The sequence below is a fragment of the Bemisia tabaci genome, chromosome 7 (assembly GCF_918797505.1).
Source record: "Bemisia tabaci chromosome 7, PGI_BMITA_v3".
Taxonomy (NCBI): domain Eukaryota; kingdom Metazoa; phylum Arthropoda; class Insecta; order Hemiptera; family Aleyrodidae; genus Bemisia; species Bemisia tabaci.
Genome location: NC_092799.1, coordinates 11997539 through 12013362, shown reverse-complemented (window position 1 = coordinate 12013362; position 15824 = coordinate 11997539). Strand labels below are relative to the sequence as shown.

The 15824-nt window shown below is 39.6% G+C and overlaps 1 protein-coding gene across 1 annotated transcript; it reads right to left on the bottom strand.

Annotated features, from left to right (window-relative positions):
- Positions 1-567: 567 nt before the first annotated feature.
- On the bottom strand, positions 568-11375 carry LOC109035362 (peroxiredoxin-6). Its single transcript, XM_019048962.2, has 5 exons — positions 11031-11375; positions 9539-9695; positions 6151-6368; positions 3722-3797; positions 568-1089 (listed from the first exon to the last, which is right to left on the bottom strand). The coding sequence occupies exons 1-5, from the start codon at positions 11111-11113 to the stop codon at positions 958-960; spliced, it is 666 nt and encodes a 221-aa protein (XP_018904507.2). The 5' UTR covers positions 11114-11375; the 3' UTR covers positions 568-957.
- Positions 11376-15824: the final 4449 nt, after the last annotated feature.

Sequence of the window (15824 nt, the reverse complement as noted above, 5' to 3'; positions counted from 1 at the left end):
CAGCTACCACCCTCTTTGCTGAGAGATATAACTAAAACCGCCTGCACCTTGTTCCGAAGGCTTCTAAAAAGCGTTTTCTGTTGAGAACTTGAAATTTTCGATTTCGAAATTTTTTCCTGCATTTGACTCTCATGGAAAGAGGAGGTACTTTTTCACGGACCAAGTATTTCCTCAGTCACAGATAAAACCGACGATGGAGTTTTTGCACGTGTCAAGGATTTGCGATACAAAGACTCATAGCGTTTGTGGAATTTCGCAAAAAACACGAATGTGCCACTGGTTTTCTCTGAAACGAGCATTCAAGCTGAAAGAAAGCTCTCAAAGTTGAGGCTGTAATAAAAGGTACGCCGAGAGTCAACCGCCATTCATAGTAAACCTCTCCTCTCGATGATAGAGAATACATTGACAGGGTTGTCCCTTGGTGTGGGGCTTCCAAGGTTGCAACTAGAACAACTTTGCTATAAAGCGTTTGATCCCTATTTCAATGAAATTTCAAGATTTCATTTTTCATGAAAAATTGCAACTCTGCATTCGATGGCCTCCATTTACGAATAAATTACTACGGTATTCTTAAACAAGTAATTATGACAATTTTATTAGTGTAAAAGAAACAATTTAGAGTAAAATATGACAATATGCTTAGCTTTAATGTAGAATTTTTTCGTTTATTATTTCGGAATCCTTCTTCGTCACATCGCAGCCACAGGATTACATGCGACAGAAGAATAAACGTGCAGGAGGAACCATTCGAACTTTTTATCGACAGTTGCTCCTCCATCTGTGTCGAACGCTGGCAGATTTGGACTACATTTTGTAATTAGGAACTGCAATATTTGACTCATTTTAGAAACAACATATGGAGCATCAATTTTCCTACGCAGGTAAGTGTTTTTATCCATGAGCCAGAAATTGTTGTTCCTAATTGCAAAATGTATTCTATTTAGGAGTCTCGTGACCTCAATATTTGGTGGTGGTGCGGACGTAGCACTTTCCTGATGGCATCGACACGCTGTCAACAGCGCCCTCTGGGAATAACTCTTGAATTTGCTCGTCGGTTACGGTTGGGAGGATCATAACTTTATCTCCAGGCTGTAAAAAGAAACCATTTTATTTGAGTTAAGGTCCTGTTTTGAAGTGTAATCGTACCTTAAAATTATTTTGATTTTAATGATGATCGTCAATCTATGGGAAGAAATAGTAGAACCTAAAATTGGTATATTTTCAGTTAAATTTGCTTGTGGCCTATACGCTCAATTGAAGGAGCTAATTTTATCCTGAATCAGTTAAAATAAAATGGAAAGTCCTGGAAAGGTTAAGTAATATTGATCTTATTTGTTGCAAACACGGAGATCATTTTAAATGGTAAAAGCGGTTTTTTTTTTTTTTTTTTTTTTTTTTTTTTTTTTTTTAACGAAGAAATTACTTCACTTTAAAAACACTTACATTTTCAAAACGTGGCAAATATTTGTGTAATCTTTTCCAAGCAATGGCATCGATATTAATCTCAATGAGCCGTAGCTGTGTTGAAAAAAAAACTATACAGAAACGAATAAGAGGATAAAAATCCAAGAAGCACGCAATCTTTGGTTTTAACCCATTTGTGCATCGATCTTTTAGAGTTAAATACGTCCAATTTTGAGGATTTGGTTACGCGTACGTCACGCTGCACCACAGTAAAAGCACAGCATATAAAAAAAAAAAAAAAATTAAAGTGCTTTGGGAATCATTACATTTGACACGGAACCACCTTAATATTTACAAAATACGCATTATATATTCCTTTTAATACATATTATTTTTCATCCATATAGATGAGAACAATTCATGCAGAGGAGGCAAACATTTCAAAATCATGAGTTGAAAAACGCTGACTCCACGCGTTCAAATATTAGAGCCAATCATAGAGCGGAACGGCGTGCTGCCGGTTTGAAACGGGCGTTGGTGCCTACAAACCTAACATGATACTTCACGCATTGCGCAATGCTTGAAGTATCCCTCTAGGTTTGTAGGCGCCTGAGCGCGTTCCGCACTGGCCGCCCGCTGCGCTGCACCGCTCCGCTCTGTGTTAGGCTCTAATATTTAAACTCGCGGAGTCAGCGTTTTTCAACTCATGATTTTGAAATGTTTGCACACTCTGCATGGATTATTCTCATGTGAATTGATGAAAAACATATGTATTTTAGGAAATATAACGTGTGTGTTGTAAATATTAAGATGGTTTCGTGTCAAATTTAATGATTTTCAAAGCCCTTTAATTTTTAGTCTTATATTTTTTGCTTATACTGTGCTGCGGCGTTGTAAATGCGCAACAAAACGTTCAAAGTTGGACGTATTTGACACTAAAATAAGATTGATGTACAAATGGGTTAAAACGAAAGATGGGGCTTCTAGGTTCTTTCCTCTTTTATATATTCATTTTTGTAGTTTCTATCAACACAACTATGGCTCATTGAGATTACTATCGATGCCATCGCCTGGAAAAGGTTTTATAAATATTTGTCACATTTTAAAATGTAAATTTTTTGAAAATGAAGTGCTTTGGGAATCATTAAATTTGACATGGAACCACTTTAATATTTACAAAATACGCATTATATTTTCTTTTAATACATATTTTTTTTTCCATCTATATAGATGAGAACAATTCATGCAGAGTAGGCAAACATTTCAAAATCAAAATGAGTTGAAAAACGCTGACTCCGCGCGTTCAAATATTAGAGCCAATCATAGAGCGGAACGGCGTGCTGCCGGTTGTAAACGCGCATTGGCGCCTACAAACCTAACAGGATACTTCACGCATTGCGCAATGGTTGAAGTATCCCTCTAGGTTGCGCTTTTCGCACTGGCCACCCGCCTGCTGCGCCGCCAGCCGCAGCGTGCCACGCCGCCACAAGCAACTATTTCCGCCAGAGGTGTTGCACAGTATCAAACAAAATTGAAGGCGCTCCAACATATTGAGAATGGTAACTGCAACCTTTTAGAGTACGGAGCTTTCCACGCAAAATAAATCAAGATACTCTTCCACAAAAAAAGAGCGGTAGTCCAAAAACTCACTAAGTTTTAGCATCCGTATATTTAATAACTTTTAGCATACTTTTTTAATTTAATTAGAAAAAAGGTGACTTGATTCAGGCAGAACCATTATTGAGTATGCCGTCGAGAAGATTTTATTTTGGTTCAAGAATAAAATAGCTGAGTGAAAGCGGATTTCTGCTTGATGTAAGTGACTTTTCAATTTAGATAAGCACCTTATCTTCTTTGGACAGGCATTATATTCTTTTTTGCTTCATAAGTAAATCTTCTCGACGGTAAATCTAAGCATATTTCTGCTGCAATTAAGACACTTTTTCCTCTCATGAAGTTCAAAAATCATGCTAAACGTTATTGAATACAGATACTGAGACTTGGTAAGTTTTTCGACTACCGCTCTCTTTTTTTCGTCGTCACTCTATTTAATTTCGTGGAAACTTTGTGCTTTTGAAAGATGCTGTCAATCATGATACGTTGGGGTGCCTTCAATCTCGTGTGATACTGTGCAACAGCCCCGTGGCGAAATAGTGACCCGAAGTGCAGCGGCACGCCGATGCCGCGAGGTCATCGCACACAGGAAAAGCCAGCGCTTAAGTGCATTCATAAGTAAAAGTTGAGTTATAAGTGAGGACTTATGTGAATTTGTGTTACTATTGAGCATTTAAGTATAATTCAGTAGGCAAACACTTACCACCCAGTTGGCCGGAGTGGCTATTACTTTCAAGCGATCGTGTAATTGTAATGAATCAATTACTCGCAACAGCTCACTGTAAAAAAGTGAAATTGAATGTATTAGATTTATTCTGTATCGATTTATTTTATTTTATCCTGTAGGATGAGGGTAAAATTGCGTGACAGCAGCTTCGTGACTTAACACAAAACATAAAAATCCTCGACTTCCCCAGACTCTGATTTTGAAAACTCTGAGTAGTTTTGGCAACATTTTAGCGGCTCTGGTGCTTGCACTAGAGCTGCTATTCCGGACGGTCCCAGCTGGGGAGTATCAATGGACCATGTTACATTGGAGAGACCGCGCGTTGGTTGATGGGAATCGGCGCCATTTTCGACTATGTATGTACCTTGTCATGACTTTATTTTATTGCATATTGTTTTATTGTTAGCCAATGCTATGTTGTGTAGTGTATTTTTGGAATCATGGTGATACAGTCAATAATTCAAAACTTGTCTGTGCTTTAATCTCGTGATGGAAAAAATGTACTTTACGTTCAAAATTTGAAATTTTGAATTTTAAAGTTTTCGCGGTTTTTTGGAAGAATGCAGTGGTTGGAGCTTCCTAGGCATATTACTCGATATCAGCTGATAGCAAACAAAGGTTACCAAGGAAACCATGTGTCTAGGCCCTCATTCTTGACTACAACTACCGTCGCCAGAGCCGCTTTCCGACGCGAATGCGTTGGAGCTTACTGCTTGTTTTGACTTCTCTCTGACTTTGAAAAGGAAAATTGGCGTGATTGCTCAGTACGATCTTCTATCCAAAGGGAAAATCCTCCAATATTACAAGAGTATTACCTCAATATTACATCCCCATAAGTAACAAGAGTCGCGCTATTTCAACATATCAATCCAGAATCAGTCTAATTTTCTCAGACATTGCCTAATTTTTTACCATGCTTTACATTTTTACAGAAGAACAGCATTCATTCTTTAAATTTGCAAGTATGTTCATCATAGTCTTGGAGGAAATTCAAATATTAATTGGAAGCAGTTTAATTTTTAGTTTCTAGGGGAAAAATTACAAACAAGTTAGGCGACGCTGAATACAATCAGGCTGAATCTGGCTAAATCTATTTACCTCAAAAAATAGGAACAATATTTTGTTTTGTTGTATCAGAGGATGTGAAGTTTCCGGGAAATTTATCTGAAAAGACCAGAGAGACGTGACGATTTCTGTAAGTTGGCAACACTATTTCCTCATATAAATGCATGAAATTCTACTTAGAATGCTTCATCTAGAATCGATATTCATAATGCATTGCAATTGAATTCAAGATAAACGATATTGCCTACTTACAAAAATCGCTGCACCACTGGTAGGATAAATTTCCCTGAAATTAACTTCCGTTGTTCCAACACAAAAACGAAATATAGTTCCTATTTTTCAGTTGGGTGAATTGCACAAGAGTCAGTTTTGGTGCACTTAAAATTTCCTAATAACCTTTTTTATTATTTTCTTTTCTTTTCTTAAAACATTTCATAAAAATATAAGTAAAGAACATAATTAGACGTATTTCTATCAAACAGATTTATGTGGAGGTGAGAAATATGGGGTGTGCTCGTTAGTTCTCTGGCCGTAAGAGTGATTGAGAATAATAAAGCGCCTGTGACGGCAGCGGCAACGACGAGAGAAACGACGATCGAGTAGGCGGTCTTTAACTCATGAGCCCTGTTCACAACGCTCTCGTGCCATGCCCGCAGCTCATGAATCCCACATTCAGTTGGCACATAGTTCTCTTTGCTCAATTTAAAATCCCGCTTTTCCAATTCTTCAAAAGGAATCACACCCACTGACCGCATTGCTTCTTATGCAGCTCTCTAAAGCATACCCCATATTTCTCACCTGCACATAGTTCTGCTTGATAGAAAAACGTTCAATTACCCTTGGAAAAGCCGCAATTGTTTCCTTAGGCCTTGTCTCCACGGGTCGTTTCACGGGATTTGTCCCAGGGAAAAATCCCACTTACAAAGTTGGGAAAAATATTGAGTTAATCAATATTTTTCCCAGTACCAAGTATGGTCTTTGTACCTCTAGGACCCACTATGAGAGGAAGAAGAAGTGAAAACGAATTGTGCGATATTTTGTTGATTACTCTATTGCGCATGTTTGTTCAGTTAAAATAATGTGTCTGATTGCCAGTTGAGTGCAATTATTATTTTAATCCCGGTTAAATACTCGAATTTATCTAATTTATCTTCCCGCACAAACTAGTCCCAGGACCGTATGAGCCTCGTCCCGTGGAGACGGTAACTGGGAAAAATCCCAGAAGTTTCATTTCTGCGATTCGAACTTGTGACAAATCCCATGAAAACGTCCCGTGGAGACAAGGCCCTAGAATCGTCTCCTGGAAAGGAAATGATAGCGAGAGGAAAGGGTTTACTCACTCAACGTTGCGTCCCGTGGACGTTGGGTAGACCATGGAGAGCCTCAACCTCTTATCAGGACTGATTACGTAGAGAGCTCGGACTGTCATGGCAGTATCCGGATTTTCTCTATCGGCCTCGTTCAACATGTCCAGCTTCACCGCCAGCTCCCTCGACTCGTCACTGATGATCGGGTACGGGAATTCACCGGGAATGTCCTGGCAGTACGACTTGATGTCCTGCAAATCACCATACGCAATAATAGAGAATTTGCTGGTGTCTGGAATTTTGTAAATTTTATCTTTAAAATGATACTGCTAGGAAAACTGAGTATGAGGATATCCTTGGTTTATAAATTGGACAATTATTGGAGGAAATATGACAAAATAACCTAATCCGCTAAAGTAAATGATGTGAAACAATGAACATCGAAATTCACAATTTTAGCCGAAAATTTCACGTCCAACCTCTTTGAAAGGTTCGTTTCTTTGTTCTGCGGGCTTCACTTCTTGGATCTAAAATGGTAGATTGCCTTTAATTGTGCATTTTACTTCGGAGACACCTCATAGACACGAATAGCTGCTTTAAAAATCATGCTCAGCACATCGCGATATCACAACTGAAGCACAAAAGATACTCACTTCCCTTGCCTGTATGCAACTATTCGTGCCTGGGAGCTATCTTTGCAGTATGAACGAAGAATTGAAGGTGCTTTACCATTTCGCACCCTCGCATTGAAGCTCGCAGTTGGCGCCGCAGGTGCCTATACAGTCAAAACGCCTTCATTTCCGTGCGTATCCAACACGGACATCCATGGAGCCCGAATAGTTGCGTCCAGGAGTTAAGATGAGTGTTCGTCGCATTCGTCTTCAACTGAGGGTGATTTGCTTGTTTCTCTCGCACTGCAACTCAATTCCAGCGTTGCCTATTTTGCCGATGAAGTAAATTATTATTGATTCTTATCGTAACATTGGCAATCATCCTAATAACGCTTGAATCGTTCTGATAAATTACAACGTTACCGTCCTAAAAAAGGGCTGTGCTGTGCCCCTTCCTACTCTGATTTAAGAACGACGAATTCGGCAAAGTCGTTTTATGGCCACTCCAGGAAAAATTTGAGCGCTCATCTTAACGTATTTGTATTCTTTCTGCGAAGAAGAGTCAGAAAGAGGTCCGGTCAAAATGTACTTCAACCTACGGTCAATTCCAATCCCAGTGTGTCAGGACCAAAGCTCATGGAAAACATGTCTTACGTTATTGGTTGGTTCAAGACTTAAAATAATTGCAAAAAAGTAAAAATCATGAACAGCTAAGAGCCCATCAATTGGGGAAAATACATGAAGAGCTTTTAAGTAGGTCAGTGGTAGGTACATAAAAAGCTAAATATCGGGAGCGTCGCAAGCCTTTGAAGCCCTTTTACTGAAAATGGACTCAAATTAATTTTAAGGACATGTAAGTCATTGTATTGATTGAGTAATCAATCACTATTTATAGCAAATGAATTAAGGTAGGTAATTTCAGATCTCTCATTCTGTTCATCCAACTTAAAGTTGAAATATAACTTTTCTTTATTCCTTATTTACTTTTGAATTTGAGAGAAAATCTCACTTTGCATTGCTACCATTTGACTTTTGATCTTGTGCGGTGAATTAAAAGTGAAATATTCTTCTGAATTCTCCAGATTTATTTTTGTATTTTTTCATTTTTTTCTCATTGTCGATTTTTTCCCCTTTAATCAATACCATGAAAGGTTCCTAAATTTGGACTCATGAATCTGAAGATATATCCGACGAGAAACGAGCGCGAAACCTGGTATTCATCGGTTCGCGGTTGCCAAACCGGTCCCAGATTAATAAATTTCGATTGAAACACTCTGACATGAGTCTGGGTTACGAGACACTGACCCTCTCACGTAAGGATCGCTATGCGTTTATTACACCGTCCTGACCTTGTTTGAAAAATAGAATGCATTATTAATTCGCCGAACACGACATAACATCACGTCCACGATCATCTTATGTAACATGTTTACTCCTCCGACGACCGGTGTCTTCCCGCGCGCACGAGGAGTATCAACCGCCGAGATTTTATGGGGAAGCTCCGAGCCAAGAAGCTACTAGTAATTAGAAAATCTGGTTTTCTACTATAAGGAAACGACAGGAGCGGGAAATCTGGACAATAACCTCCACTTTAACATGTGTTATGATGATCACAATATGTCCTGAATGATTCCCACAACGGGTGTTTTTGCATATTGCACAATATCTCACGAGGTTTGATCAGCCATTAGATTGTCTCTGTAAAGTGGCGAATGCGTGAATGATCGATTATCGATATTTCCCAGTTTGAAGCTATGGTAAAGAATCGATTATTAAGCTGTCCGTTACGAACACCCTGTTTACTGATCCTTTTCCATAGGTTTAAATGGTGGATCAATCGATATATCGCAAAACACGTCACGCCACTGCTTTTGTAGTAACGTCAAACGTATACTTCGAGATCGTATCACTGATGTACACTTATTTAGTCGCAATGTTGTGTAACTCTCCTCTCGTGGAAGAGTACAGTATTCGCGAGAATCAGGCGCCTTTGTTGTGTAATCATAGGGTGATTAAAAATAATGCTTGGCTCGGATTTTGGTTCCCATAGAAATTCTATGAAAGGTTAACAAGAGTTGGGAAAACTTTTGGGTTCATGCGTTAATTTTTGGAGGGTACGCAGTGCGCACCCTCCAAAAATCTCCTTTTTTAAACCAAAATCCGCGATTTTTTGTATTTTAACTTCAGGACAATTTTAACACACTTTGTGAGTTTGGAGTATCGGTTTACGGGAGAAAATCTAGAAAAAAGAACATCGAAAGTAGACATGTGAAAAATTTTGGCACGATCAGATTTATTTCAGGGGATGTACACCCCTGTAACATGCAAAAAACGCCGGTTTTGTGCGGTTTTCACGGATTTAAGTCCAATTTTAGCAAAAACAGTGTTTGTCAGGATCGTTTTTGCACGTGTAAGGGGGAGGGTGGATCCCTAAAAGAATCCAGTCTTGTCTAAATTTTGTACAGCTCTACTCTGGTATTCTGTTTTTAGATTTCATACTTGAAGTCGATATTCTAATCTCACAAAGTGTGTTAAAGTTGTCCATAGGTGAGACTACGAAAAATTACAATTTTTGTTTTAAAAAATTGTAATTTTTTCACAGGGGGCGGACACCCTCCAAAAATTGATGGATCGACCCAAAATTTTTCTTAGCTCTATTCTTGTCACTAATCTTCCAGAATTTCAACTGGGGGCCCAAAACGGAAAATGTATTTCTGGACCACTCCATAATAATCATCATCTGTTTTGCACTTCCCCCGATTAGATGATACCTAATTATTTTAGCATGAAACGTAAAGGGTAAAACTTACATTAACCCAGTCTGTGTGAGTTTCAAGTTTGTCGCAAGATAGAGCTAAAAGTTTCACATTCCTTTTCTCAAATTCGGGTAAATGAACCGCCATCCTTCCTAATTCAGTCGTGCAGACCGGCGTGAAGTCGGCAGGGTGGGAAAAAAGTACCACCCATCTGAAATCAAATGCATTTACATGATAATACTATACCGAGAACAAACTTGCTTAAAATTTTACAATTCGACCTAGCTTCTACAATATGAGAATTAAATAGGTTTCTACCAAACTCCGCACAATTTAATTAAATGTCTATAAACTAATTTAAATAGACTTACAATTTTAACTACGTTTAACGTTTCTAGTGCCACGCCAAACATAACTCCGTGCTCGAAAGAGTTTTTTTCCCTCCGTAACGAGGAATTCAGGTTCATGCTGAATTTTAGCGCAAGAAGGCAAAACCACCGACACTCCGTCTTCTAAAGTTCAAAATAAAATATTTGTCAAAATTTCAAGATATAATTTGCATAATCAACAAAATACAGAGGCTTGATTTTGAAATGGATATTTTTAAAACGAGGAAGAGCGTTGGCAAATATCATTCGTTGCAACTTTTACCGGGTATTATTTATGATTATATAATACCCTGAACGAAATACTCCAGAAAATTCAAAAACAATATCCTCTCTAAAATATACAAGATACAATTGAAGATTCTGGGATAAGGCAACCGAGGAGTGCCGTTTCTGCACTCAACGCCTCAATTATTAAAATTTATAAGCCATTGGATTCCCGTTAGATTAGAAGAGCAGTTGAATCGGAACTTTTAAAAAGGATGCAAGTCCATTTTTCAATTTTTCTTCTTCTTCTTTTTCTTCATTTAACTCTCTAATTGGCCTTTACCACATACATGAGGAACTTTCCGACTAAACAGCACATACCCTTGTCGACATTGCGAGGATTATGCATATACATTCAACTGTTCAGTTGTAAGAGAGCCGTAAGCTCAGTTCTGAAATTTGCCTCAATTTTCCTTTCTATTATTCTGAATTTTTTTGGAACAGAAATGCACAGTGTGGATAGTTTTGGATACTAGGAAAAAAAAGTGCACAAACTTAACGACGTTGACATGAGAATATGCTGTTTGTTCGGAAAGGTCCATATATTATGCCCAAGAAGACAGCGGTAGTCCGCTGCTCGGAACGCGAATTTCACGTTAAAGAACGTCAAAGGCAATAGATGTTGTGGCTTGTTTTCTTTCTACTTAACGCGGTCCATATTATGCCCATGGATATAGCGGCATTCCGCTGCTCGGAACGCGAATGTCGCGTAAAAGAACGTCAAAAATGTAAAAGAACAAAAAAACGAGTTTGAAAATTGGACTTCCGCCCTTCTTCAAGACACTGATTCGGTTGCACAATCAGCTAGCAACATATGATGGCGCTAACAGTTTTTGAATTTCCACTCATCCATCGATACCGATTCGCATTTTAAAAACTCAGCAAAAACTCACGAGTCGCCGGCGAAATCGTAGAAGTTGATCGGGCCGTGCGTGGTGTTGGCCGGGAAGTCCGGGATGATCGCTTCGAGCCGCATATCGCACGCACAGGACACAGGACACAGGAAACGGGAATTGAACTCGGGATGCGGGTGGCACTGCACTGACGGCACTTCTCTCGCGGCTACCGACACTGGTCGTCGCTGATTAGTCAATTGGCCCAAGTGGTCAGCTCTGTGGATACTCTCTGGCGCGGAGGGCGAAGATAATATGAGCGAGGTTGTCGCGTGTCGACGCTTAAGGGGCTCGGGATCGCGAGTTCGTGACGAAAATGACAAACAGTCGCCGTGACTCACTCCTGATGTCTTCGTCGGGTTTTATATTTGAGCTGCCGCCGGTTTGCACGGAGGCGCCTCGGGACTATTCTTCGCGGCTTCCGTCACTCTTTCGAGTGGCGCACTCCATGTTTACGAGTGTGTTTACGCGGGGATTTGTTACGTTTGGAAATTATGTTGAATTTGAAATGCTGAGTGCCAATTTAACGATGGGGATAAAAGCAAGTAAGCGCAATCGGGTTAGGAGTAGAAATGGACGTATTCATGCTAAAAGGAACTATGCTCCACGCACACCCTATGCACAATAAATTCCTTTTAGAATGGATACGTCCAAATTACATTTTGAAAAACTTCATGAAATTTTGCATCTCTGGATACTCCAAACACTGGAAAAAAAAGTAGCTTGGATCAAGCATGATGATTCTTGAATTTGCCGCCAAGAATTTTGTTTATCTTGCTTTAAGCTGACTTTTTCTTGATACAAGAAAAATAATGTTCGGGTTAAGCAAAAAAGTAGCGTATATTAACAAAAAAAAATCTTGATTTAAGATGAAATACTTCTTGGCGGCAAATTTAAGGTTCTTTTTTTTTCAGTGAATGGCGCTTGCATGGTTTTTTTTTCTCTCAATAAAGCGATCCATCTATCTATCTATCTATCCATCCATCTAGCTAATTCAAAACCAGATAAGCGCTTTTAAGAGTAGCCTCAGAAGAAACATATCATACAACTTTATAAGATGAAATGTTAAAAAAAAAAATGTCAAAAATTCTGCAATGAACTCAATATGCCACAAACTACATAAAAACAGCTAAACTCTTGAATTTGGATTTTTTGGAAAAAGGTGAGTCTTTGGAGGTTTCTTATCGAATGCCCAGATGATTGTTGTGGGTTGCAAACGCAAACCCTGAAAAACTGTGGAAATATCATGGAAAATGAACTTTCAATCTTCAGCAAAATGAATTTTATTTTAATTATACGAAATTTTATTCCTCGAAATGAAACAAAATTTGATTCCTTAAAATTTCATTTTGCATCTATGAGTAGCTAATATTGGGCACAGCGTTCTGCACAGGCAGAAGCAAAATGCATTTCTTCCGAGGACTTTTGGCGGAGTAATACCTCTAAATTCTGATCATATTTTCAAGATAAGAATTGCCTCCTTCCCTAGGTATCCACACAGGTACCCATATTAGACTCCCGTTGGATGAAAGAAACAGTTAGACCATCTCAGTAACACTTGATGGCGCTTGCCAGGTTCTAAATTTTCACTCCAGCAAGTATTTGCGAGGTTTCTCATCATTATTTCGAGATCACCCTCGAATATTTCTACGAGCAAAGGTCTAATTCTATTTTTCTGTACAGAAATGTGAGCCATAATTTTGAAACTTGACAATCAAGATCGGTTTTTTTCTTCATTGTTCCACCATCAATATTGTAGGAGTCGAACTAGAACGTCTCAATGATCACATGCGGGCATTCTGATCCTCCTCTTTTTCAACGACTGTGCGAAAAATGTGGTGATTCCATGATGACGCATCCACCGAAGACGTAAGTGAGTGATTTTAAATGAAAAGGGGAGGAGGAGTGAGGGCAGGGGGAAGGTCCCCTTCTCTTTGTAAGGAAGGAGGGGGAGGGGTCGGAGGGTGTCATAGAACGTCCGGCGGAACTTTGATGAGACGGAATTCTTTATGAATTCACAGAGGAGGAGAAAAGAATGGCACTGGCGTCATATTTCAACATTTATTTCTCAAGTTGGTAGGAAAAAAATCATCGCAGTCGTCATTAAAGTTTGCGACCGAAGAAACAAAAATAATCAATTTTGAACAAATTATCTGAGTTCAAAAGAATGAGCGAGACATTGCTCACTGAAAAAAATATGCTAGATTTTACCATACTCTGCCACAGTGATACGAGTATGGTAATGAACACCAGCCTATGTGGTAGCATTTACTATATTATGATAAGTATCACTAGATTTCTGGTAAATACTACCGTAATTCTGGTTATTTTCACAAAATGGTATCGCTGTGTAAAAAAGCAAGTAGACTTACAGTAGATGTTCCTATACTTTTTTTCCGTACAACGTTCATTTTGTTCGATGTGGCTGTACAAATATCATACGGACGTGTTTATGCTCAAAAGGAACTATGTCTCACGCAAAACCTATGCACATAGTTCCTTTTACCATACATAAGTCCATGATGAGGACCGGTGGCGTGGCGTGCTTCGATATATATCTCGATATTTCCCCACTTGAAGCTATGGTAAAGAATCGATTATTAAGGTGTCTGTTGCGAATATCCTGATAATCGATCCTTTCCCACAGGTTTAAATGGCATAGATCAATCGATATATCGCAAAGCACGCCACGCCACTGATGAGGACTGAAGCTGCCGAACGGTTGCATTTCCTGTCATGCTTGCCACCATGACCGGAATATTTGGAGGCGTTTCCAGCCCTTCTACCTTGTACGGTCCCTAAAACGGCCGGCTCGGCAAGGCCCAGAAGCTTTGCATATGAGCAGAATAGGAAATAGAAGCTGTCTTATTCGGCAATTCAATGTCTCTTCTGCGAATTCTAAGTTGCCAAACTTTACTTTGTTTTCGAAAGGAATGTATCGCCCAGCTTACCTAGAGGACGAAGAGAACTACTACGCACAAAAATTACTCCGTGAACCAATTTTTGAATGACATTCCAGTGATTTTTCTATTTTTGTGATTGTTCACGCAGAAAAACCCTTCTCTGGATAGTAATTTTTTGCGAAAATGCATCTTAAAATCGGTATTTAGATTTCTAATCGAAAACGCTCTCTACTAATCATAATATGGACGTAGTTCTACCAAACAGACCTATGTGGAAGTGAGAAATATGGGGTGTGCTCGTTAGTCTCTGGCCGTAAGAGTGAATGAGAATAATAAAGCGCCAGTGACGTCAGCGGCAATGATCGAGCTCCCGCGCGAGGGCAAGATCGTCGTCGGGGCGCTGTAACTCATGAGCCCTGTCCACAAGGCTCTCTTGCCATGCCCGCGGCTCATGAGTTCCGCACTCAGCTGCACATAGGTCTGTTTGATAGAATGCAATATCCCGCTTTGCCAATTCTTCAAAAGGAACCACGCCCACTTTTACATTGCTTCTTATCCAGATTTCTAGAGCACACCCCACATTTCTCATCGCCACTTAGGTCTGTTTGGTAGAAATACGTCCATATAAATTACTGTAGATTTTAGTTATTCATGTTTGAGCAATTGTAAGTGGAAATATGTATTTTCATCTGCAGATGTTAGAAACTCGATGCAGTCGAGCAAAACTTTGGAACATTTTTATAGGTGTTTACTGCATTTTGCAATTATAGGAACTACAATTTCCAGCTCACTTCATAAGTAGCGCATGTGCCGCAAGTTTCCACATGCAGATAGGTGTTTTTACAGAGGAATCAGATGTTAGATATTGTAGTTCTAATTTGCAAAGTGTAGTCCAAATCAGGGCCGGATTTAGGGGGTGGCCACATGGGCCGTGGCCCATGGCGGCAAATCTAGGGGGCGGCAAATTTTGCAATGTTTTTAAATGTAGGTATGAAAAAAATCGGATTTAGAAAAAGAAAATTACAAACTAGAAAAGGCGACAAAATCTCTCATTTCCTGAGAGTATAGTAATTTCTAATTTTGTCGTCTTTCAGTTTCCAAGAGACAGCACCTTTAGTTAGTCGAGTTAAGAGAGAAACCAAACACGCAATTTGGCCTGGAACGGTGCGGCTTAGAAAGAAATGATGAAGAGGACTTGAGATGAAAAGTAGAAGCCCTCGGCGCGGCGGTCGGCATGTAACATATATTAGCGCCTACAAGACTGCATGAATACTTCACGCATTGCATCAAACACAGTGCGGTCACTGCGGTCAGCGTGAAACGCATAGCGCCTACAAGCCTGCGTGAATACTTCACGCATTGCGTCAAACACACTGCGTTCAGCAGCGGTCGGCGTGAAACGCACAGCGCCTACAACACTGTAGGAATACTTCACGCATTGCGCCGAACACAGTGTGGTCTGCGCGGCGCGGTGGTGGAAGTTAAAATCATTAAACCACATTTATGTTTGTTCTTTCATAATTTTTTCGTTCATTTCTGATAAATGGAAGGCTTTGACCACACAGAGATAGGTTTACGGAACTTAACTTTCGCGCAAAGTTCCATGAACTTTTGCTAATAGTGTTGACAGGGCTTTCTCAAAAAATGTGTCCAACACGAGTAAACGCGCCTTATGCACCCCTCCCCCTCCGGCACGTTTACTTGATGGTTTTTATTGATGTTTCAAAACGAATGAGAAGGGGGCGGCAAAATACAGGCGGCCCATGGGCGGCAAGTAGGTAAATCCGGCCCTGGTCCAAATATAGTTCTGCCAACTCCAAATCGCCACCGACACCTTAAGTGTTTGAAATTTCTATTCGCTTCCGTTTCAAAATTCCCCCGAAATACTGCT